The sequence below is a fragment of the Nelusetta ayraudi genome, unplaced genomic scaffold (genome assembly GCF_046127955.1).
Source record: "Nelusetta ayraudi isolate G7.1 ecotype Tasmania unplaced genomic scaffold, CSIRO-AGI_Nayr_v1 ptg000070l, whole genome shotgun sequence".
NCBI classification, from domain to species: Eukaryota; Metazoa; Chordata; class Actinopteri; order Tetraodontiformes; family Monacanthidae; genus Nelusetta; species Nelusetta ayraudi.
The window spans coordinates 8,191,803-8,216,982 of record NW_027466120.1 but is presented as its reverse complement, the minus strand read 5'-3'; the positions used below and the strand labels follow the sequence as shown (position 1 = coordinate 8,216,982).

Sequence of the window (25,180 nt, the reverse complement as noted above, 5' to 3'; positions counted from 1 at the left end):
GCGATAAAATAGAATAAATAATATCATTTCTGCACAGGTTTGGCGATCAAATGAATCCTAAATGAGCCCTAGTGTACAAGCAGAAGGCCTTATACACTTTTATAGTGTGCTTATTATATTGTTCCCATGACAAACGGAAAAGATCAAGCAAATTTGTTTTCCGCAGTATTGGAGCATTTCTGTCCATAAGACAGAAAGGTGAAAAAAAAAAAAAGAATTGTTCTGATTATGTTGCAGAATTTTGCAGCACAGAGACGATGTATGGGCCAGACTGCTCTGACCCCTTCTGGAACAGCTGAGAAAGAAGCTTGTTGGACTTGTGGACATGGGAAGAAAATGTCATTTTGAGATTTAATGTAGTTTGGAAAAGCATGTTTATTTTAGAAAATTGTTTTTTATCAAATATTGAAGAATGCACTTAAACAATTGTAAATATTAACAAAAAAATGACACATTTGAAATATTGAAAAAAAAAAGTATGTAAATAGCCATTAAAAAATATTTTTAGACAAAACTTTGTTTGACAATACAAATCCTTGGATAGTTTTAGTTTAGTTTAAGTTAAGAAGGAAAAACCATTCAATCAAATCATTTATGTTCAGGTTCAGGACACCTGAATGACCTCTTTAATCCCATCCATTTTCAGGCAACACCACTGAGCCAACAATATGACAAAGAAGCAATGGCTTCTGATGAAAAACAAGATCTGCAAATGAAAGTTCACTGTTTAAAAATTCAGTTGTGCTCATCACATAAAAATACACTTCCATTCTGTGCAATTGCGGTGTTGTCATATTTAAAGTCTTTGTTGTTGTTGTTGTTGTTGTTTTGAAGCCTTTTACCACCGTCCTATAAGTCTGTGCTTTTATTTGCACTGTCCTTGGCATTGCGGAGTCCGTACAGCCATTTGATCACTCTTGCATTTCTCTCGATCACCGAGAGGCCGTAGGGGACTCGACCAGTCGGGTTGCCCACCGCCTCCTCCTCCTCCTCCTCTTCCTCCCCCTCTCTGTCAGAGCCAGCGCACTCCGAACCCGGGGCGCTCACACTGCGGAAGCGAGCCATGGACACGATGTCGGAACACGAGCCGGCCCACTCCTGCAGGTCAGTGGGGTCCAGGCCGCACAGGTTGAAGAAGCGCTCCAGCTCCGTCCCGACCCGGGAGCACCGGTCGCTCATGTCCGACTTGGACCTGGTCAACGAGGGCCGTTTCCTGGTGCTGGAGGAGGACAGGCGGGTCCTGGCCGGGGACGGAGGGGGGAAGAGAGGCAGCGGAGCAGCAGGAGCAGGAGGGGGAGGGGCGGCGGGGGCAGTGGGGGTCTCCGCCCCAACAGAAACTGCAGGTTTCCGTGGGGCTGCAACGGGTTTCAGGGGTGGCGCCCCCGCTGTCTTGCTGGGGTGCTGCTGGTGGAAGCGCGAGGCGGCCTGGCGCAGCGGGAAGTGCGGCTGCTGCAGCCAGACGGGGTGCAGGGGCTGCCGGATGGTCACCGGCCCCCTGCGGGGGGTCCCGGCCGCCGGCATCACGTCCACTCTGCGCACCGTCCTGGCGGTCGGAGACACCGGAGAGGCGGGGGGCGAATCCTCCCGGGCCGGTCCCGACGCTTTCAACCTCACCTTCATAATGATAATAGAAATTCATTTTATTTCCTTTGGAAATCTCAAAGTGCTACAGATAAGAACAAAATAAAGGAAAAAACAGTGTGAAGAAACACAATTAAAACTTGCTCAGAACTTGGCAAACAAAGCAACGGCAGCGTTCTCTCCTCTCATCGCTCTCTAATACTCCAAAGCATTTTCTAAACAAGAAGGTTTTCAGGTCTGTTATAAAAGAGTCCAGCTCAGGGGTCAGCAACATTTTAGAACCTTTCAGTCGCTACTTCATGGGTCTGGAGTCATATGAGGGGCAACCAGTTTGCGACACCCTCCTAAATAACACACTTTCTGAGTTACAGTATATGTAATATATTTTATTATTAAGGATACTGATCTATGTGAATACACTGATCAGGTTAATGAGTTCTCAGTCATTTTGGAGCATGACTTAACAAGGCTGGATCAAATTGAATTTTAGACACATCGAAAATGCTATTTCTCCAAACAGGCCTGCAGGGGGCGACTCATGTGGTCCTTGGGGGCAACCTGGTGGTGACCCCTGGTCCAGATTGTGTTGAGCCCTCTGCTGGGCGGTGAGACTATTGCACAGGCGTGGTGCGGCTGAGCTGAAAGCTGCTCCCCCTGGTGGAGAGTCTTGGAGGAGGAGGCTGCCTGAGGTTCTGAGGGACTGGGTGGAGGTTTACCTTAGCCAGACTGGACCAGTTGGGACGTGGAGGCGGCGGTGGTGGACGCGGCTTCTCCTTCTTCTCCTGCTGCTGCTGCTGCTGCTGCTGCTGCTGCTGCTGCTCCCCTGCTGGAGCGCCGCCGGCTTTTGCAGCCTCTTCCTGGGACTCTGCGGCTGCACTCGGCTGCTGGGGGTCGTCGTTGACGTCGCTGATCAGATTGGCCAGGTTGTTGAGCAGGTTGAGCTCCACCCTCCTGGCTTTCAGCGGGGCCGGCGACTTCCTGGTGGGCCGCAGCGCCGCGTTAGGGTTGAACTGCGGTGGCGGCGGCTTGCGGGCGTCGGGGACCCTGGCGGGCAGCTGTTTGGAGAGCGCCACCTGACTCTTGACATATTTGGCCTTGTCCGCCTCCAGCCGCTCCACCGCACTCTGCTTGGGCCTCCCCGCTGCCGCCTGCAGCTGCCGGGGGAAGTCCGGACCCAGTGGCCCTTTGGGTCTCAAGCGGGGCGGCGTGGTGCTGATGGCCACTCGGACCGGCTGCCTGGCAGGCCGCTGGAGAGCCTCCGAAGGCATTCTATCAAACTGGTCGTACTGGTCCTCCTTCTGTGGTGTCTGTTTTAAAGTTCACTCCCTCAACCCTCGCAAAAAATATGTGCCAAGAGAAAACGAAAGCAGTCATCCGGTGTTGGTGTCCCTGCAGAACATGAACCCCATGTTGTTTTGCAGAAGGTGGAACCTCGACATCTCAGCTGAGCCTGAAACACAAATGAAGAGGAGAAGTAAGCACTTGTTCTGAACCACACCCCCAGGCTCCAAGATGGCTCCATTCACTGCAGTGAAGTTGCTCACCCAGCGCAGAGCATGCATGTAACTCACATGATCTACTTGGCCAATCAGAACGATCCTGGAGAAGGTCACTTACAGACACGTCAGGATGCAGCCAATCAGAACGAGCTGAGACACAGCAGCACGTACGACGTGGTGACGTCACGCCTTTATCAATTTTTAAAGGACTAAAAGATCATAACTGAATCTACAATAGAAAAAAAAATTATATGAACCGCGTTCTAGGTCGCAGTCGCCCTGTCAGCCGTTTTAAAGGCGTGCATTTTTGTATTGTGATCTATAAGGAAAATACTTTTTGGTCCAAGGGGATTTTTTTTTTTTTTTTTTTTGCTGCAGTACCTCGAGCAGCCACTGGGAAGAATGGGTGCGCCGCCATATTGGTAGTCTGGTCTCCAGTTCTTATAATACATCCATGCAATGGACAGTCGACTCTTCAAACAACCCTCACCTGAACACCCACTAACCCCCCCCCCCCCCGACCCCCCCTACTCCCCCACCCCCCTATCTTTTATTCTGCGGCCAATCAGCTCTCTTGAAGATTTTCTTTTTGCTATCTTCAATGTCTGCATGCATCACTGGGTTCAAACAACCACCCACAGTCCTCTGGTGTGAGGAATGATACACAATCAAACTGACATTTCCTTTTCACATATCTTAGGCTCACAAAAAAAGCCTGGCTGTAGTGTGTGTGTGGGGGTGCGTGTGTGTGTGTGTGTGTGTGTGTGTGTGTGTGTGTGTGTGTGTGTCCGTCCGTCCGTCAACATGCAGTTGTCTTGGGGCCATTCAGAACAGAGCACACATCAACAACAGCAACAGGAACAATGTCTCTGTGGCTCCTGCAGCTCCAAGCCAGCAGGTTGCTGCTCCCCCACACTGAGCCTGAGCCCGAGGAAGGTTTGAGGAAATACAGAACACAGAAGTATCTCTTTCACTTTACCAGCAGGCAGCCAATCCTCACCGAGCACCAACAACCACCTTTACCAGAATTTAAAAAAACAACAACAAAAAAACCCTCAAAGTGCTGCGTGAAGCTTCTTTCTGTGTGTTCTTCAGATAGTGCGTGTTTGAAATATGCCGCCTGGGTCGATCTCCACCTGCCAGTCACATTCTCCACATATTTGCCATTCCACTCTGAGCCAGGCCAGACTGCTTGCTGCCCATACCTGCCTCACAGTCAACACATCTTCCCGGTTTACAACAACAAAGAGCTCCCTCCTCGCTGCTGCTGCGACTACTACACAGGGCCGCCGCCACAATCAAGCGTGTCATTACTGCGCAAGGCCGCTGTTATTACCAAGCAAAAAGGAATGTCAAGAGGAGGGTCTGACAAACAGAAATAGAGGTACTAATTGTGTCGCCTCTGAGTCCAGTGCCAACACGTTCTGTTGGAAGTGACAAACAAGAGCGACGCAAGGCAAGAGAGGTAAAGTGGAGCCGCGGCAGGTAAACAAGGAAACAGAAACACAAAGCACTTCAAGCAGCGTTCCGCTCGTGCTGCGACAAGCTCAGTGGCTGTGCCAAGGTGTGAACAGGTTCCTCACGGGAAACTTTGTACATTTCTGTCATTAACTCACCTTTCTTAGTCCCCTCTGGTCTGGACAGCTGCTCCAAGGCTCCTGGTTCCAGGGCGCACGGCGCTGTTCTGTGGGGCAGATTAACTTGAGCTTCAGGCGGCTTCAAGATGAACCTGTTTGACAACCCGCCCCTCCCCCACCCTCGCACACTCTGATTGGTTCCAGCCATTCTTCGACAAGGACTTCAGCTGATTTCTGCAGTCACGTGACCTAACACCCCCCCCCCCAAGCCCCCCACTCCCACCCTCTGCTTTGTCAGTAAAGACCATAAATGATTCCCGACACACTTCCCGCCGTCCAAAGGTCAACCACCTGCCATAAAGTCAGACAAACATACACAGAAATATTTTTTTCTTCCTCCATATTTAATATTGGCATGAAAATGTCTCACAAAGACACCTGTAGAAATCCTGTCACTCGAAACAGAAACCAGGAGAAGCCGTGAGCTACACCACACATAGAAAAATAAAAGAGCTTGAGGTTGAAATCTTTTCTTGATGAGACACAATTGTTTACAAGCACGAACAAAAGTGGAATGGCAAAAGGGGGGCAGTTCAGCCGTATTCATTGAGATTGTTGTAGAGAAAATATATACGTCATGTGTCATGCTGGAATATAAAATTACAAGAAAGTTGAAAAAAAAAATTCAACCAGAAAAACCAAGCCTACAGTCCCAGAACCTCAGCAATTCTCTGACATTTCTCCTAATAAATGTGGATTTAAGGTTCGGACTCTTTGAAGTGGAACACTGATGGCTTTCTCTGCTGACTGCAAATATGACAAGCCAATCTTCTGAGTGAAAAAAACCATGACATCATCAATTATGGATAAATATGGACCGGGGGTTAACTGCCCCTTTTAACCTCAAAAAACAAAAACAAACCAAAAAAAAAACCTTTTTCTTTTCAAAAAACACAAAACTCCCAGATTGATCTGAGCTGTCACTCTAAATACCCCAATATTTGGCAATTAGTGTTTTGGACTGTGATGGTCACATAACTTACATATCAACACAGAAAGCACAGTTTTAAAACGAGATATTTATTGTTTTATTGACCATCAATGCACCGCTAGGAATTTCTGTCTCAATATGTATATTATACACACCACCAGTCACAGATTTGGACACAGCTGTTCCTTCTTTATCTTGACTACTTTCTACACTGTAGATGCAAACTGAAGACATCAAAACTATGAGCAAGATATGTGGATTCATGTGGCAAAAGAAAAACATGTTAAAAACCTAAATATGTTAAGTTATATATATATTTAATATGAAGGGTGGCTATTCTAGATCATCTAAAATATAAAACCTGTTTGAGTAATTTCACACTTTTTTTATTTAATGCATATTCCATGCGTGTTCATTCATAGTTTTGATGCCTTGAGTGAAAGTCTACAATGTCAACAGTCATGAAAATGAAAGAAAAAGCATTAAAGCAGACGTGTGTGTCCAGACCTTTGACTGGAAGTGTATGTATGGCTAAGGTGTGTGTTAAAGTCAACAGAAGGCGTTTGTTCTTCAAATGCACCTCGATCAACAGAAACCACGTGCTGCCCCCCCCCTCCGCGCTCTCCGTGCTAAGATATAGCACAGTTTTTATCTTTGTCCTTTGCACCCAGGCTCTGCGCTCTCTTCCTCATGCTGCCTCTCAGGCCCCAGTCTCTCTGCACCTCCCTGTGCTGCTGCTGCTGCTGCTGCTGCTGCTGCTGCTCCGCCTCCTCCCCCTCCCCCGCCCTGCGGAGCTGCGGCGGCAGCGGTATGGGCTGCCCCAGAAAGAAGCCCTCCTCCTCCGAGTCGGAGGACGAGGAGCAGGTGGAGCAGGAGTCTTGGTGTTTGTGGCGGCCGGTCATGAGGGCCAGGACCGGGTCGCCCCCAGGCGCTGGCTGCGGCTCCCGGCCCCGCTCGGCCCTCCACTCCAGGGTGTCCAGCCGAGGCCGGTCCCGCCTGGAGCTCCGGGAGTGTCGCTTGGTGTTGGGATGGTGAGCGGAGTCGGGCGGGGGGCGCGATCGGCTCCAGCCTCGCCGCGGGCCGCGCTGCTGGTAGGAGGATCCGTCTGGTTGGGGAGGAGAGAACAGGTCAACAAAATAAACAGGCAAAAAACCAGGCACTCCCACTGTGCACGACCTGCTCGTGTCCCGCTTTCACTTTCTGCTGCAGTGAAAGCAAGAGTTTGGAGTGGACAAGACGACGACAGCACGAATCCCTGGAATTAATGTCATCACTTTCACTAAAGGTCAACTGTGTAATATTTGGCTCGATTTAGGATTTTACATTGGTAAAAGCTTAATATGCTGCCCATTAATATACTAATTAAAGCACTCACAGCACAATAAAAGTCATTTGGTTTTCCTACCAATAGCACAGTTCTTATTTACAGTATATATAAGAAAACACATAGAACAAGGGTCTCGCTCCCAGTTAGCTGCCATCTTACACCACCATATTTCTAAGGAAGCCTGGTGTGGACAATCCAGTCTGTGTGTGTTGTTGTATTTAGGTTGAGGCTCCAAATAAACCAACAAGAAGGTGGTGGATGAGGCATCCCGGGTTTGTGTGTGCAGGCCACCGTAGTTCACCGGCAAACTCAGGAGGGGGAGGGTGAGCGCTGCAATCTAAAATGCAACCACTTGATGTCGCTGTCTCTTCTCAGAATCTCCAAATACTACACACTTGAACTTTAACTATTCAGCGCCTTAAGGCTTCTTCTCACCCAGCAGATCCATCTGTGGCGGGACGCCCTTCTGAAGGCGGAGCCTCCTTCCAAACCCTCCCTCCTCCTCCTCTTCCTCCTCTTCTTCCTCCTCCGCCTGGTCGTCGTCATCCGGCTGCTTTTCCTCACCCTCCTGAAACGGCGCCGCGCTCTCGTCCTCGTCTTCATCCTCGTCCTCGTCAACAGAGTAGCTGCTGCTGATTGGCTCTCTGAAGCTGACCCGTGCCGTGCAGCTGCGAGCCAGAGGGGGCGGAGCTTCGGGGGAGGGCTCCTCTGGGTGGGGGAGGTCCAGCGGGGGCAACTCCTGCTGCGCCAACTCCCGAGATTTCACGGGCAGGGGAGGCGGGAGGCTGGACGGATTACCGAGCAGCGTGTCGGGCGAAGGAAGGTGGTCGGTGGGTGAGCTCTGCTCGGGGGGGAACACTGTGGAGAGGGACAAAGGAAAAGTGGACATCAATTATTAAGTTTTGTCATTTCTTTGTGTATTTTTAACATTCAAGCTGTCCAAGCATTAATTTTTCTTTTATGGTGAAAAAGGAAAAGCGACAAAACCCCCCCCAAAAAACTGGCAAAGTTCCTGTTCTCACTCCCTCAGCAGGAAGCTCTGAATCTATTAATAACAGGCCTTCATCTCAGCACTCGCTGAGGGTTTAAAGCAGCCTGACTGGAGGAGCAGAGTTGGAGGAGACATGAAACCAGACAATCAGCAGGTACAAAATGTTGCACTGCAGGGATATCTTAAAAGACAAAACGGTTAAAGGCTTTCAAATTAAACAACCAGAATTATCCAGCCTGCTAAATATTTTAATTCTCTGCTACGATGCTTCCATTCACAAGAGCAATGCTTACAGCAAACTAGACGGACAAAGGGGAGAATTATCCAGATCAGGAGCAGAAAGAACAATGTTCCGAGCACAGAAGCCTGTTCTTTTTTTCCCAGTTTACGCCTACCTGGAACTTCATCCGCTGGATCCATCCAGTCCCCGGCAGTAGAGGTTCCTCTGGAACTGACACCACCAGCGGGAGCCTTGACACTGAAGTCCTCTGGGAGCAAACTGTAGTGCGGGAGGTCGCTCGGCCACGACGGGCCCAAGCCATTTCCCAGGTGAATGTGAGGTAGAGGTGAGTAGGACCCTCTGGGGTGAGGGTGACCAGTGGCTGCAGGAAATCCGTTTTGAACTGGAGCAGTACAGTGAACACCTGACAATGGAATCTTTTTATTTTCATTTTATATATTCATCCAAAAATATATATTTTTCTAAAGTATCATATACGCGAATAATGATTAACACTGCACATCATCCATACCTCTATTTTTCACTGGGGAGTCCTTCGCAGTTGCAGGAGCTACTACACCCTCTAGTGGCTGCAGGGGAGAACCACACTGTGACTGCTGGCGTTTCTCGGTGGCGCAGTGGCGTCGGTGCTGGGGCGGTTGGCTCTGCAGTGCTGAGTCACAGGAGTCCGAGTTGTTGGGATCGTCCCCGAGCGAGCAGGCCCGCGAGCAGAAGATGAGACCCCCGCGAGGGAGGAAGGGCCGGCCCAGCAGGGGGAGCCGGCAGCGGTCGCAACAGAAACACGCCTCCACCGCGTGCCAGTGCTGTCCCTCATAGGTCATCTGGCCCTGGTCAATACCTGAGCCAAAGTCATGCAGGATTGGAAGAACGTACATGACATCACCAGAAAGAGGCTCTTTGTGTGCTCAACCATACAGCTGTCTGCCTGGTGTGTGTACCTTTTATTGTATTTTGCCCATTATTGTAATTAAAAAATAAAAATAAATATATATATATATATATATATATATATATATATATATATATATATATATATATATATATTTTTTTTTTTTTTAATTTTTAATCTTCTGTTTTATACTTCATACCTTTTCTGTGGTGTCGTGTTCCAAGAGATCAATAAAGCATAACTGGATTGAATTGAATTGAATTTGAAAAAGATGCTACCTATATGTTCTCCACAGGTGTCGCAGTACTCGGCGTACAGCGACTCGTAGCAGGCGCAGCAGTACGGTCGGCTCTCCCTCATGATGTAGCGCTGGCCACCCAGCGCAGCCTCACACTCGAAACAACAGAAGTGCTTCATGTGCCAGTATCGTCCCTCTGCCTCCGTGCATTCGTCCGCCAGAATAATCTGGGATTGAGGAAACATCAGGAGGAGAAGAGCGGGTCAGCCACGTCCTTGTGGGTGCAAAAAGTTAAGACAAAGTGGTGGCTGCAGTGCGCAGAGTACCAGGGATTTGGGTCAATGAGATTCGGTCAAATAAGAAGCAGATGCTATCAGTGTGCTGCTAACGCTTTAGCCTTTCCCCTCCTCTGGCTCTCAGGACCTGTGATAGGTCAGTTGTGCCAGATCCAGTAGAGCACTGCTACTAATCTTTTCAAATATACACTTCAATTCCTTCCTCTTTGCACCGGGGAGCTCGAAACAAAGTTCATTATGTCTCAGTCAGTGTGTCGATGTGCACGGCTTAAAGGTCCAGTGTGCAATATTTCACCTGATTTACGATTTTTTACGATTTTTACATTGTTAAAAGCTTAATATGCTGCACATAAATACATGGTGGACGAGGTATCCAGGTTTGTGTGTGCAGGCCACCGTAGTTCACTGGCAAGCTCAGGAGGGGGAGGGGGGGAGAGTGAGCGCCGCAATATAAAACGTAACCACCTGATGTCGCTGTTTCTTCTTCAACACCTCCAAATACTGCACACTGGACGTTTAATCAGCTGACTGCTGATGATGACTTGGATGAAGAGGAGATGAGGTGAGATTGTGAGTGGCGTCACCTCGTCGCAGGCCTGGCAGCGGGGCTTCAGCCGCTCAGCGTGATGTCTGCCGCAGTAGATCTGCCCGTCCTGGTAGAAGTAGATCAGGTCGACCAGCAGCTCTCGGCAGGAAACGCACTGGAAACACTGAGGGTGCCAGCAGCTGCCGTGACCCGCCCGGCTGGCAAACACAGCGATGTCTCCACCGCAGATCTGTCTGCCGCACTGAGGGCGGGGGGGGGGGGGTTAAATAGCATCTCTTTTAACAAATTAAATCTGCCACAGGTTGCAGTGCAGTTTCCTCTCATAGCCCTACAATCAGGTCACACTACACCTGTGATCACTTGCACCTGAAGCTGCTCCAGGCTTTTAAAAAGTGCTTCTTTTTTTATTTTATATTAGTCTATCTTGCCAGGTAGTGGGAATGCACGCGATGATCTTCAGCTTTCAATGAAGAGAGCACCTTTACCTGCTGGCAGATGGCTCCTGTCATAGTGACAGGAAAGAGTCTGACGACGCCTCGGCCCAGGTTCTCCCTTTTCCTCTGTTGGCTGAACAGCCGCAGCTCCTTCTTCTCCTGCTCATCCAGAGAGTTGCAGTACTGCGGCTGCAAGACACAAACGTGTGTAATATAATGATGACGTGGGCTGTTGTGGGTTTTACAAGTGTCTGAAAAAATATATATCACATTTTCTCGCTATAAAGATCGTTCGCAGGATCTTGGTAAGTTCTTTGTCTTGCAATGGCAGATTTAGAAAAGCTCCAATGTGGACATGTTTCAGAATATAGACAGACCACCGAGGACCTTTTGAAAGAAACAAGGCAAATAAAGCGTTCAGAGGAAGAAAAGCACAACGATGCAGCGACAAAGCCCAGCACGGATCCTGCAAAGCAGTTTTATCAGCAGGTCAAATGCAGCCTCGGTCTTTGGTTGCTTCTGTTGTCCATCCTGACACGTGGTCAGAGGCATTCATGGCCTATTCTGGAGAGACTGACTCAGTACCTCGCTGTCGTGGGCGGGAAGCTGGTGCAGCAGCTGCTTGATCCTGTATCTCTCCCCAAGGCTGTTCACATAAGGCACTCGGTCCTCTGGCAGGCAGCTGAAGTACTGGTACACCTGTGTGGACACAGGCATGACGTTAATACAGTCGCTGTCACTGTCACTTTGGTTTTTGTGGCAAATGTGGGAAGAAACGGAGTACAAATACTCTGTTACTGTATTTAAATAGATTTTCTGTAGTTTTCTTTCTCTGACATCTTTTTTTTTTTTTTTAATAATAATTTGCTTCCTCCCTTGTACACAAATATTTGCACTTGGAACTCTGCTGTTGTGTCGTTCATATTTTAGAGGGAGATTATTTTAGAGTACCTCGGCTTTGGGTTCACCCAAAGGTTCGGTGCAGAGAAAAATATGACTGATTACAGTTTGCTTGTGCTGTTGTTAAAAAAAAAAAAAAAAAAGGGCACTGTGAGGGCCAAAGCTGTTGAAAATGATGCAGATGCTCCTGCGAGATCTGACCTGTCTTCACCTCAAATCAGCTCAGCACAGATTACACTGTCACATCTTTTGAATTTATGCAAAACGATCAACAAACGTATCGCTTGCTTCATTCATTTACTTTTTACTGAAGTGCATCTCAAAACCTCTACCTTCTCACTTTTACTGAAGTAAAGGAGTTGAATCTGTACTTTCACCCAGTCCAGAATCTGGATACATTTTTGCCACCTGTGGTGATGACGCATGAGTACGGTGTGGTTTTGTGCGGCTGCTGCTGCTGCGTCCCCGGCTGGTACCTGCTCAGGCTTGAGCCCCGGTGGCACCCATGAGTACTCCTCCGAGGCGCAGCCCGAGTCGTCGTCGGAGATGGAGTGCCTCTGGAAGTCTGAAACCAGCTTGGTCATCATCTTTTCCAACTGTCCCGGCACGGAGCGCACGGCGTGCTCCTCTCGCACACACTTGCAGTGCACGCAGATCTTCCTGCGGAGACAAAGACAACGTTGGGCTACGGCATCTGTGCCGACTGAACGCATTCACAAGGCAGAGGGTCAAGGGTTAAATAATAATGTTTTTTAATTTATTTATCTTTTATTATTTTATTAAATACTGGGGGGGGGCACCGCCAGAGGGGGTTCTGCTTGTTGCCTTCTATGTTAGGATGCAAAGCGCGCAGGGCTTCTATCGCTTCTATTGCAGAGTTGTAGAAAATAGAGTTGAGAGAGAGACGATCTAGCAGCAAGAGTGAAGCAGATCTCGGCAAATCAAAACTTGAAAAAAAATGAATCTTTCAAAGAGATATTAAGCCTTGATCTGATCCGTCTGTCTGTCTGTCTGTCTGTCTGCGCAGCAGGTGAGCTCAGTTACACACCTTCGGTCTGTCTGTTTGTTTTAAAGCTGAGTATTATTTCATTTCAGGAAACTAACCGAGGTTAGTGTAGCTTAGCTTAACTCCACAGACAAACTCTAGACCAGGGCAAACTGTTTGGGCCGCAGTGGGTTCTGAAATGCGACAGAGGGGCCGGAGCAGCAGCAGATGGATGGAGATCAAGTCAAGTCACACACCTGTTTCTTCTGTATTCAATCAGAAGTATGCGTCCATACTAGTGCTAGTGTTTATGAGTGATTGGTTCTAAAGACATTTCTAATCAGAGACTGAAGTCACAGACCAACCAACCAACCAACCAGCCGACACACGACTGAGGCTCGACTCCACTCGACCCCTCGCAACACAAAGTTAAAAATAAACACAATACGCAGTGGCTGTGTGTGCGTGTGTGTGTGTGTGTGTGTGTGTGTGTGTGTGTGTGTGTGTGTGTGTGTGTGTGGCGGGCTAGATAATTAAAACCCAGCCAGCCAAATGAAGCCCTGACATCTTGCTAAATCAACGGCAGGACGTCCCAGACACGGCGCGCGAGGTCAGTGACAGAAGCCTGGCTGTCAGCTGTCAGTCCCCCCGGCAGCCAGGAGAGGGAGCTGAAGATGGGAGCAATCATCTCCTCCTCCTCCTCCTCCTCCTCCACCTCCTCCCCCTACTCCTCATCTTCTCACCCCTCCCCACCCTCAGCCCGCCGGTGTGTGTGTGTGTGTGTGTGTGTGTGTGTGTGTGTGTGTGGTACCCCTGTGTGAGTGTGTGGAACTACACTAAAGCACCCCGGGGGAGGGGCGGGGGTGAGAGTGAGGTGTGGGGTGTCAAGCAATGCGACAATGTGGCTGCGTTTTCGGCACGCACTGACTGAGTGTGTGCATCTCTGTTACCATTGCATAATGGGCTGCCAGCTGGCACTTGTGGCTCAAGTTCACACGGCACAAAGCTGCTTTACTCCACCGCTGCCGCACCACGCTCGCACACACACACACACACACACACACACACACACACACACACACACACACACACACACACACACACACACACACACACACACACACACACACACACACACACTCAACAATCTCTCAGCACCCACATTTCTTTGCTTTTGTAGTAGCGACCCAAATGTATTACACAGCACTCAAATGAATTCCACAAAAAAATTGAAAAACAGTGCAACGATTCGGAAAGCCTTCATCCAGTCATGATCACCACAGCAACAAGATGTAAATATGCAACATTGACATATATATGAATATACGCTAGCAGTCAAAGGTTTGGACTCACCCTATGAATTGAATGTCTTTTCTGTCATTCTCATGACTGCCGACATTGCAGGTTCACACTGAAGGCATCAAAACTACGTATGAATGCACATGGAATTATGTGTCAAAACAACTCAAACATGTTTTATATTTAAACTCTTCAAAATTCAAGAGTCATTTAACAAGTTTTTCCTTGCTGCATAATGACATTTATCTTGCTCATATACTGATGTAGTCAGTGTCTGCACTGTAGAAAGTTATAAAGATTAAAAAGACAAATGACATGAGAAGGTGTCCAAACCTTTGACCGCTAGTGTGTATCATTTAAAATTAAAATGCCTTTTCTAAACAAAGGGAATCTGCCCACCAGGCCGCGACCCAACCAAAACAGCTCTTTTGGGTCGCGACCCACCAGTTGACAAACGCTGTACTGGATCGAGCGTGACAGCTCCTACACGAATAACTTTGATGATAATGAGTCATGTCGGAGAAAGGCGGCTACATGCTCCCCTTGTCAGCTGCCACAAAGCAGGACTGAAACAAATGAGTAGTAAACAGCTTGGACTAAGCCATGTTGGCAGGCCTCTAACCCCAGCTGTGTGTGTGTGTGTGTGTGTGTGTGTGTGTGTGTGTGTGTGTGTGTGTGTGTGTGTGTGTGTGTGTGTGTTACATGCCTGTGTGCAGTAATAGGGCAGCAGGGCGCAGTGAGTGCTGGCCTGATGAGGCAGATGGCGGACACATCACATCTCACCCACTCTCACCCAGTCTCACCCCCACCGGCGCCCACTTAGCGCCCAATAATAATCAAAGTGTTTGGCACGTAAATCTCATCATAAACAAAGTGTTGAGATGAGGAGGGGCCAATCAGAGGGCATCTGGGGTTTTAACGCGAGTTGAAAATTCTAAAAATAAACCAACCCCCCCCCCCCGCCCCCCCCACACCCCTCTGCCATGTAAGCTTAGAAAGAGAGCTTTCAGAGATTATGATTTGGGTTTTTGATGTAAATTTAAATCAAAGCGATGAGGTCCTGTATTGTGCAAAATTTACCGATCATTTTTTTAACAATATTTTCCAGTCTGCCGATGAACTCAATCTCGTTCCCTCTTTTTTTTTCTCACCCCAGTTTTCTGACAATTTCTGCAGAAATATGGTGTTCCGTCAATCCACCCCTTTTGTGACGTCATAAAGGGCACGGGTAGATGGCGGCTTCTGCAGAACACCTATTGGCTGCTTAGTTTATGTCCTCTTCCAAACGTGTCGGAGGCAAAGCAAGGCTTCTACTGTTGAGGATACAAAAAAAAAAAAAAACTATTTTCTGGAGATCAACTGGAATCATGATTGATTATTCACACAATTCTTGACAGTGCAGTCAAGAAAAAACACACAGCAAATCAGATCTCGTACAGGACTTCACAACACAACTAAAGACACTGCAGGCTCAGCCACACTGCATTGCAGCACCTCTGAACCCTTTTCCTTCTTGACAGTGAAATCAGTTGACTTCAGAGCCTGAGAGCAGAACCCATGCCGTCCTGGTCACGAAGACTCTGATGTAACACAACAAGTCCATTGTGAGAAACTCCGGTCAGGTTCACACTTGTGAGCAGAAACAAAACAAAGAAAGAGGGAAGCAGTGATGGTTGGATGCTGGACTTTCAGGATCTCATGAAGCAAAGTGTTGTCCGGCTCTTGACACCGTGTTGGCGCTCTGACAAACAGCGGCCAAACTTTGGAGAGTGAATCACTAAACTATTGTATGAAAATGTCTTTCAGTGAAACATCGGATCCCAGGAAAACACTTTTCCAAACTATTGACACTGTATTAAAACAAAAAACAAAAAAACAACTCCAGCTGGACAATTAAGGTAATATACGTGAGAACAAATTATTAATTGATGAGGAAACTGAGTAATTGAGTGAAGAGAGTGGGGGAAAAAAATCAGAGGAAATTATTCAAAGAACGCTGTATGAACTTCATGAAGCATGTGTGTGTGTTTAAATAGCCTGGTTGACACAGAGGGACGCAGCAGTGGGGAAAGCAGAGCACACAGCAGATGTTGCTTTGCACTGAGATCAACAATCTGTCCACTAATTTGCTCTGCACTGCAGGACCAAAGTGGGTTTTTATTTAGGCTGCCAGTGCTGCTATTGTTGCTAATGCAGTTTCAAATACAGAGATTTACAGCCTAAATATTTTTAAACCATAATAATCCCAAATAAACAACAGCAAATGAAGCTGCAATAAATATGTGTAAGCTTCCCAACAGCTGAGGGCTTTTAAAAAAAAAAAAAAAAAAAAAAATCCTTTCATTTCAATAACTCACTCCAGCTTTTTCAAAAAGCTTCCAGTAAATTACGTCATCTCAATTTACAAAAATTTCTGAAACCCGAAATTCCAAAAAGTCCAGTGTCAGAACACACACACACACACACACACACACACACACACACACACACACACACACACACACACACACACACACACACACACAAATCACCGGCTGCACACAGACGCACATAAAAGCCCTTCAGTCTGGTCCCACATGCCAACGTAATGACTGTTTGCGTGCATCCTCTCATCTCTCATCCTCTCATCCCGGGTCTTCAGTACCTGGCCCAGTCATGACAAGCGACTGCAGGTGATCCTCCTGACGCTGGCCCGTCCAGTCCGGTCATCCATCCGAGGCGACTGCCGCCTGCATGCCTGCCACCACCTCTCCATGTGATTACGTCTCTGCTGTCTGCTGTCTGCTCGCTCACCGCTTTTTCATGTCCCCCACTTCCCACCCCTCCCCCCGTCCCCCGTGTGATGATGACAAACTCAAACAAAAGGCTTTGGAGAGAGAGAGAGAGAGAGAGAGAGAGAGAGAGGGAGAGAGAGAGAGAGAGAGAGAGAGAGAGCGAGAGAGAGAGAGAGAAATCACAGCTATTGGATGATGTGATTCCTGAGTCAACGCTTCGTTCACGTCACCTCTGAAGATAAACTGAGCCCAGCTGGGAATCACATCAGGAAGCAAAGTCCTCTCCCCTTCCCCACACCCCCACCCCCCACCCCCAGCTAACAAGGTGCTCACTGATCGGACCCTCGGCACCTCGACGTCACAAGTTCACACTTGATTATTGGACCAGGTTGTTTTTATCAGGCAGGAGATAAACTACGTGCATTTTGTTTTGTGGAACAGACATAGAGCAGAATAGAATATAATAGAATAGAATATAATAGAATAGAAAGCCTTTACTAATCCCACAGTGGGGAAATTTAATTACAGCAGCAACTGTTTAGTGCAAAAGGATGGAACATTACATCAATTAAAAGAAATAAGGCAATAAAAATAAAAGACTGACTGAATAAATGTTGGATTGTTACACAACAAAACTTATCTGCAGTGCTCAGGTGGAATTTACCTGAACACTGTCAATGTTTTTTCTTCCAGAGACTTTAGGTCAAGGTGTATCAGCTGTCACCATGTGCTGCTGCTGCTGCTGCTGCTGCTGCTGCTGCTTGGATATTCTATATGAACCACATGCTGCTGCGCGTGCAGTCGAGCCAGCAATCAGATGTGATGTTATAGAAGCAGATGGGCCCAGACCTGCCATCCCATCCAGCGCCACCAATTATCCACTGAGTAATGGCTGCGCGGCCACCCAGCCTAACTGAGCCGGGGCCTCCGCACACGTTTCAAGTCGCTAGTGGACCTGCGGGTCACAAGTAACTCAATTTCCTCCTGCTGCTGCTGCTGCTGCTGCTGCGAGAGCGGCGGAAGGACCATCTGCCCCACCAAGCCCGCACCCCACCCACCTACCCGGCCCCTCAGCAGGACCCGGTCTGAGAAGGACAGAGATGAATGACTTCCCTCTCAGCCGCAGCTCGGCCTGCGCAACTCTCAGTCAATGTGACTCTTAATTGTTAAATAAAAGAGATGCGATTAGTCAAAGTCTCCGGGGTAAAGAAAGCGTGGGCCCCCATCAATCTCCCTCACTCAATCATTTCCTGCTGAGAGACTTTTAATGTGTGAGCTTCCGCTGGAGGCTCTGATCGATCTCTCAGCTGAAGGCAGGCGCACCAGCGGCAGGTTAATCTGCCGAGCGCGAGCGCACACGCTGGTGTGACTTTCACTGCGGTGCGGCCGGAGGAAATGTTTAAGGTTACGTCCTAAATCCAAGGCTTTTGTCTTGAGTTATATGGAGAAGCAGAGGAGCATGGGAGCTCAATATACAGTTACAGTCTTCTGGCTTGTGTGCGAGCACCTTTTGTTTGATTCTACAATAGCCGCTGAGCCACCGCAGCCGACGAGAACTGGAACTGCGGATGGAGAAATACAAGTGGTCGGCCGTAGGCTGGGAATCTGGCGAACCGGACGACCAACTCCTAAATGCGGCACACGAGGTAGAAGGAAAAGTCGTCTGGATTGTACAGCTGGCCAAGAAAATACTGACTCCTCAGCGTCTGGAGACAATCACGGAGGTATGAAGTGGTTAAGAGGACTCCAATCACACCAGCGAGGCCTAATCTCATTGACGAGCTTAAGAGGCCCAACCAGCTGGGGGAAAAAGAGGCTCAAAAAGGAGCAAAACCAGCAAAGCACAAAAAAAAAACCTGAAACTGAAATGAACAAAACTGGTTTGACTTATTTCACACTTTTTTTGTTGAATGCATATTCCATGTGTTCATTCATAGTTTTGATGCCTTTGAGTGACAATCTACAATGTAAAGAAAAACTATTTATTTATTTATTTATTTATTAATTATTATTTATTTATAAGTATGTGTCCAAACTTTAGACTGGTAGAGCCAATCACAATATACAGAGAGCAATCAGGGGTCTCTTGCTCCTAGTGAGCCGGTGGGCTTCCCAGAAGATTTGCCACACTGGACCTTTAAGATTGACCCTTAACTCAATAGACAAGAACACGGTTTGTCTCGAGCCCTGTGAGTGATTGGTGGGCGTAGCAACGCTCTGCCGCCACGAGGCCTCCTACCATTAAATGCCACCAGCATATGGCTTCACATTTGTTTAAGCACAATAGACGAGGGATGCGGCAGTGGCAGAGCGAGGCCGTGCAGTCGGTCGGTCGGTCGGTCGGTCAGTCGGCTGTGGGGCGAGTCTCACTAATCCCGCCTCCTGTTGTAGCGCCCAAACCAGAGTGGAGTCAAACTAAAGGCAGATGCCCGTCCATGCAGATGTCAGGGCTTAATGGCAGCGAGCCTATGTTTCTAATTCTTCACCGCCATCGGGTCATCGGGCGGCTTATCCACTCTGGGGATATCGACCCCCCCATCCCCACTCCACCACCATCCCACCACCCCCGACGGGGTTATGTTTACCCACCTCTAATGTATATCAGCCCTGGCTGCAGTGCACACACCACAGCTAAGCTGATCTCTGTTGTGCTGTGGCTGTTCTTACTGGGACACGCGCTCAAACACAATTACGCACAAGCTGCACGCAGACACAACAACTTGACGGATGCAGATCTTGTCGCCTTGAGTTGCATCCGCGAGCGACGACAATCGCCAACTGCGTTTGCAGGTGCTGGTTTTTCCGAGAGCTGATGGCGGCAATAACAGTTCCGTAGTTTCCACACAGGTGGGGATAGATAGATAGATAGATAGATAGATAGATAGATAGATAGATAGATAGATAGATAGATAGATAGATAGATAGATAGATAGATAGATAGATAGATAGATAGATAGATAGATAGATAGATAGATAGATAGATAGATAGATAGATAGATCAAGACAGTAGCAGCACAGCCATCAGCAAAACCTTCTCTTTCAAGCAAGTCACCTAACAGCCCAAACGACCTGCAAAGCACTAGAAGGACGGGAAAAGTGAAAGGAGAGAGTAATAAAAGAGTACCAACTGCCAATTATTGCAAAAGATTTCTCGTGAGTAGCCGACGTGAAACGGAAGCCCGGGCCGGTCCAAGAGGCTGTGGGAGAAAGCACGGCTCTTCCGAAGGTAAACAGGGAAGCTGAGACAAACACTTCCTGCCGAGGTGGTAACAGCGAGGCGCGCGGCTCCTACCTCCAGCCGTGGAGACGGAAGCCGGGGCACTGGTCCCCACAGTGCATGCACGGCTGCCCCACGTCCGGGTCCTCTTCCTCCTGCTGCTGCTGGGACACACAACACACAGTCGCTTCAGTTTCTCACAGCGCAGCCAGCACAAAGACAAGAGTGGGACCAAAGAAAAAGAAAATAAAAAGCGACCGCACTGAGCACCCACTAGTTTCAAAAGACACGGCCACAGAAACATCATGGTCATCATGGTGACAAGCAGGTGCTGCTGCTACTGCTGCTGCTGCTGGAGCCACAGTGGGGAATCACTCACCGTCTCTTTGGTTCAGCCTCTTAAAGCCTGTGGTGGGTGGGGGGCGGCAACGAGCATCTATAGATTCAACCATGATTACAAAAGGATTCAGGAAAATCCCATCTGACATAAACCATTAGCCAGGCTGCATTGTAACCATCAGAGGCACACGTGGCTGATCTGTAATTGGCAGAGCTTTTGAGTGGCAGCAGTGCAGCAGTCAGTCAAGACAGTCGCACACTGACTGACTGACTGACTGGACTGATATTATAGCAGAGCCCCACACTGACTGACTGTGGCTCAATGTCTTTTTAAAACGCGAGCAAAACAAAGGCGTCCATTTTTAAACAAAGGAAATTAAAAAAAAAAGGTGCACAGCAGCAATTCTGAAATTAATAATAATAACTGTTTTAATATGTTAATAATAAGCATTTGTTCTTTTGCTTATTTCAATAGGGCATCTGTGATTTCACTCTGACGTCACATGAAGCTGTCAGAACATCAGAAAACAGCTCAGATTTTGCATATTGGATGCACAGGGATTTTTACACAGTTGTTTCTGGTTGCGTTGTTGTTGTTGTTGTTGTTGTTTTCCTCTGCACTTTTTAATTGCAACAAATCTTTAATTGGACTGGATTTAGCTGTGCACAAGCATGTATGTAAGACCAACTTCTTCTTAGACACCTTTAAAATTTTACTAAATCAAAAAAAAAATTCCATTGAATATTTGCCAGAGAATTTCCAAAAGCTTTGGTTGCATCACAGACACACAAACAAGTGGGAAAAATCTTGATGTCTTTTGTTAACAACAACAAATCAGTTCTTGTACTCTGGATGTGTTGCATGGGACGCCGTCTTGCTGAAACATCTGATCTGGATGGGAGTGCAGTGCAGCATTGTGGGAAAATGTTGGTGACTGCGCTAAAACAAACGGCACCTGGAGGCTTACCACTGATCGTTTGAGCCATACTGTACATTAGAAATGAGTTTTTGGTTTTCACTGCCGCATCGACCTAATCTCGCAATCTCGCACTGCAATTTATGTAACAGGACTCTTTAAAAAACACAACCGCGAAAATGAGCCCATACAAAATGTCCTTTTGGTGTAGAACCGCTAACAAGGTAAAATACCCTGATGCATCGTGTACACGCAGTGGTGCAGTGTAGTCGTGCAGTGCATCGGCGGTCTTGTCGACTACAGTGTGCGGATCAACTTCTAAAGTCTGACTGGAGAATGAAGTGGCTGAACCTGCCAACTCTCACTTTACCTCTAATTCAATTGCTGCCACTCTGTGTGTGTGTGTGTGTGTGTGTGTGTGTGTGTGTGTGTGTGTGTGTGTGTGTGTGTGTGTGTGTGTGTGTATTACAGACATCAGGGGCTCATTTTAGGGACGGGAGGAAGGAAGCAGGCTCAGGATGAGAGCTGCACCCTTCCCCTCACCACGCAGCCCCTTTGTCTCCACTTTCCTTTTCTCTGACACCACACAACTCCACACGGCACCTCCACTGTCTGTGATAAGAACCACTGTTTACACTGGACATTTAAAACACGTAAGCTCCTTCCAGAGCAGCTACTCAGGGTCTCCCGGGGGCAACAAACAGTTGATTAAACTGTTCAAGTCCCAAATGTTTACAGCCGTAATGTTTAGCTGATTAATCTCTTTGCCCAGCCAAAGAAGATTAGTTCAATGTATAAAGAGCCCAAGTAAAGAGTCTCCTTCTGTAATTGAGACAAATTGAAAAAAATAAATTAAAAAATTCTCAGCTGACAGTAGCTGCGTTTCCATTGCAGGCAAATATAATATTGCAATTATAAGAGTGCAATGGGAATAAAGACTGTGAACTTAATATGAGACACAACAAGAAGCACAGAGTGAGGTTTTAATGTCGTTGTTGGTTTTAAATTCTACAAATCGTAAAAAAAAAAAAAGAGAGTTCAATCTGTTGTTTTGCTTTTAACAACTCGTTTAAAAAAAAAAAATAAAGCAAGCACGATGAACAATTTGTGCCAATATGAAAAGAAAATACTTCTGAAAGAAGTAAATTCACTGGCAATGCAACGGAGGCAGGCGGTACATGAGCGCTTGTGCTCTGCTGTGTTTTTGATCCAGTTTTTCCAAAGTGCTCGCACCTTTACAAGATTGGACAGAGGCTCCAACCACACACATTCTCGTCAGATCAAATTTCCCCGTGACTTCATAATGATAACGTGCAAAGATTTGGTTATGATTAACAATTTTGGTCGGCTTATCTTGCTAAAAAAATCAGTGGCTCCTTGTGCAACTTTCATGTCACAGACACCACAAACCACAAATACACAAACTGGGTATAAGTGTAATGCTGCTACCTGCATAACTGCATCAAGCTCTCGGGAGCATGAACAAGTTATTCCAGATTACTGTACCTCGGTAAACTATAATTTACGTGCTGCAGAGAGTGTTTTTGCGCCGCGATCTATTTCGCTGCGAGCTGCCAAATCCGATGCTGCTTCCATTTCTCAGTCACGTAATGTCAGACATTAGCGACTTCCACGCTGGATAATAAGAATGTGTTGCTTTGCTTTCAACCATTTGTGTTGCGAAATTATTATTTGGGTTTTGTCGGTTGAACAAAGCCGAATACTTAAAAATATTAATTTCGGGTGTCCGAGAACCAGAGGGGCATTGAAGTGAATAGACTGAAATCCCACTTGTTACATTACACAGAAATCACATTTGATTATTACAACTCTTTACATATCATTTTACCTTTTAAATGCTCAAGAAATACAGCGTAAATGCCATCACATAGTGTAATAGATAAGTGACACCATCCACAATGATTTTCACCGTTTTACTCTCAGCTTCATTTCCACCGGGCGATAAAAAGCGCCAACACATTTTCCACAGGGGTTTTCCCAGCGTTGAATACAAGTTCCTGAGTTTCCATATGTACCTGCTTCTGCAGCATGCAATGCGAAAAACACTTGAGCAAATGAAGAGAGTCCACCTTAAGGTGAGAGCAGAGAGGGAGCCTTGAACATTAGCCACCACTGCCACTCAGGTTTTAGGTTCCCTTGAATGCTTCCTTATCAAGGTATCAGTGTTCCACATGTCAAGGCTGCACACAAACCTGGACAGTCCATGCGTGTTTCCTTTTTTTCACCCCCCCCCCCCCCCCCCGCCCCCCTAAAAAGATAATGCATTAATTTTGCAGCACAGGATTTTTTTTTTTCTTCCGGACTGAAGGATGTGATGGGAGCGGCGCAGGGGAAGTCTCCTCCAAACGAAGCGTGGTTAAAGTAAATAACACGCTTGTGAGTTCCCATCGGCTCACGCGTGTTCACACCGGCGTCAGGAATATTCACATCGGCTCCCTTTGTTTTTACAAAGCTGTGCCAAGGGTTTTGCTAGCATGGCGTTGTCTCCGTTTGCGTCCCGTAACCAAGTGTCACCAAGTCGTGGACAAACGGTAGAAGGCCTGAACGTTTCCTTATATCGGACGGCTAAAAAAAAAACAACCAACTTGGAAAAATCTGAGAGACTATGGAATTGTTGCGCGGAAAGACTCCTTCCGTACTGGCAGTGGTGGGCAGGAAAGTGAATGTTTTGTCTCTCAGGAGGCAGGAGAAATAAAGAGAAGTGGAGCGAGGGATTGTTATTTCTGCCGGGCTCCACTCCTCAGCGATGAGGCACAGCAGCGTTAGACATTAACACCGGAGGTCAGAGGTCAGCAGGCTTTGCTGCCTTTGTACACTGAATATATTCATCTCCTATGTTTGTGCGTAGATTGCAAAGTTGTATAGGTAATCGCCCTTCTGATAATCAATTGTCGGGCAACACTTTTAGCAGCTGTAAAGCAAAATGTTTGACACAAATTTAAGTTGTTTATTGCTTGTGTGTGATGCTTGATTAGTGGTGGATAACTGCTAAACGTGTGTCCATACATCAATTATGATGATGTTATGTCATTTTCTTAGTTGTCATACGACACACATCATGCTTTTGGACTCAGTGTCTCCTGTAAATGCTCTAGAACACAGTTTAAAAGCAGACCAAGTGCAGTTCTAAAACTTCTCAAAGGCTAAGAAGAACTCAGACGTGTTTGGGTTACAGCTCCCACGTCCCATCCGGCTCAGGTAGAGAAAAGAAGAAGAAAAAAAACACACACACACACACACACACACACACACACACACACACACACACACACACACACACACACACACACACACACACATCTGTGACGTAGCAAGACCACTCCTGACTACCTGAGGCGCCTGAAATGACTCAAGAAACAAAGAATGCAGTTTGAACGTCTAGTAGGTAAACAGCTGAATACAAAGCTTGGAACAAAGTTACTGGTGTGTGGGCCAAAGAGTGGGAGAGTTTACGAAGACGTTGATTCCCGTCCCCCAAAAAACAGGTGAGGGTGGGAGGAGGGAAAAAAGTTCCGCATGAGCTGTTTTCACGAACAGCCCACAGGTTCGCTTTGAGGCCCCGGTTCTGGTGGAAGACACACCGGTGCTTTGAAACAATTGTCTTGAATTGTATGTAATATGTGTGGGGCTTGGAAAGTTTATTTTAAGAACACCCGGAGTGGAGAAAGTCATTGACAAAAACAGAAAAAAACAGGAAAAAAAAAAGAATACTAATAATCGTAGAAAAATAAAATACTTACCGAGCGGTTCGAACGTCGCTTCTTAGATCCGCGCAGGAACATGACGTCTGTATTTTTCCCACCGTCAAAAAAATCATCTGAGAGTTCAGTAAACGGGCGAGAGGAAAAGCCGCGGCCGCCAAGATACCACAAGTCACACACTATCTGCGCTCAACTACATGATTTACCCCCAGTGTGCCATTGACTCCTCCTTCCGCTCTGTGCTGGGTCGACAAGCCCCGCTGCTTGGACGAGAATGAAAATTTCACTTCCGGATCGGCTTTCAGACTAAAACAGTGACGACAAGACCGACATCTCATTTGTACTGTAAGAAAGTGTAAAACAAATCATTAGACACATTTATTTAAAAAAAGGTTCGATTTTTAATAGATGAAACT

General features: G+C 47.2%; 2 protein-coding genes across 3 annotated transcripts; both read right to left on the bottom strand.

The window, feature by feature from the left end:
- Nucleotides 1–454: 454 nt before the first annotated feature.
- Nucleotides 455–4,824, bottom strand: fam110a (family with sequence similarity 110 member A). The gene is made up of 3 exons (XM_076042163.1): nt 4,697–4,824; nt 2,298–3,031; nt 455–1,614 (listed from the first exon to the last, which is right to left on the bottom strand). Exons 2-3 carry the CDS (start codon nt 2,847–2,849, stop codon nt 850–852), a joined length of 1,317 nt encoding a protein of 438 aa, XP_075898278.1. The 5' UTR covers nt 2,850–3,031; nt 4,697–4,824; the 3' UTR covers nt 455–849.
- A 691-nt stretch (nt 4,825–5,515) lies between these two features.
- On the bottom strand, nt 5,516–24,999 carry prickle3 (prickle homolog 3). Of its 2 annotated transcripts, none has more exons than XM_076042061.1 (11): nt 24,804–24,999; nt 19,862–19,947; nt 11,988–12,171; nt 11,197–11,310; nt 10,663–10,800; nt 10,215–10,418; nt 9,375–9,561; nt 8,719–9,045; nt 8,362–8,610; nt 7,411–7,833; nt 5,516–6,753 (listed from the first exon to the last, which is right to left on the bottom strand). In XM_076042061.1, exons 1-11 carry the CDS (start codon nt 24,843–24,845, stop codon nt 6,278–6,280), a joined length of 2,430 nt encoding a protein of 809 aa, XP_075898176.1. In that variant the 5' UTR covers nt 24,846–24,999; the 3' UTR covers nt 5,516–6,277. The 2 variants fall into 2 exon arrangements, with proteins under 2 accessions (XP_075898176.1, XP_075898175.1); XM_076042060.1 differs by having other exon boundaries at nt 19,862–19,950; nt 24,804–24,998.
- Nucleotides 25,000–25,180: the final 181 nt, after the last annotated feature.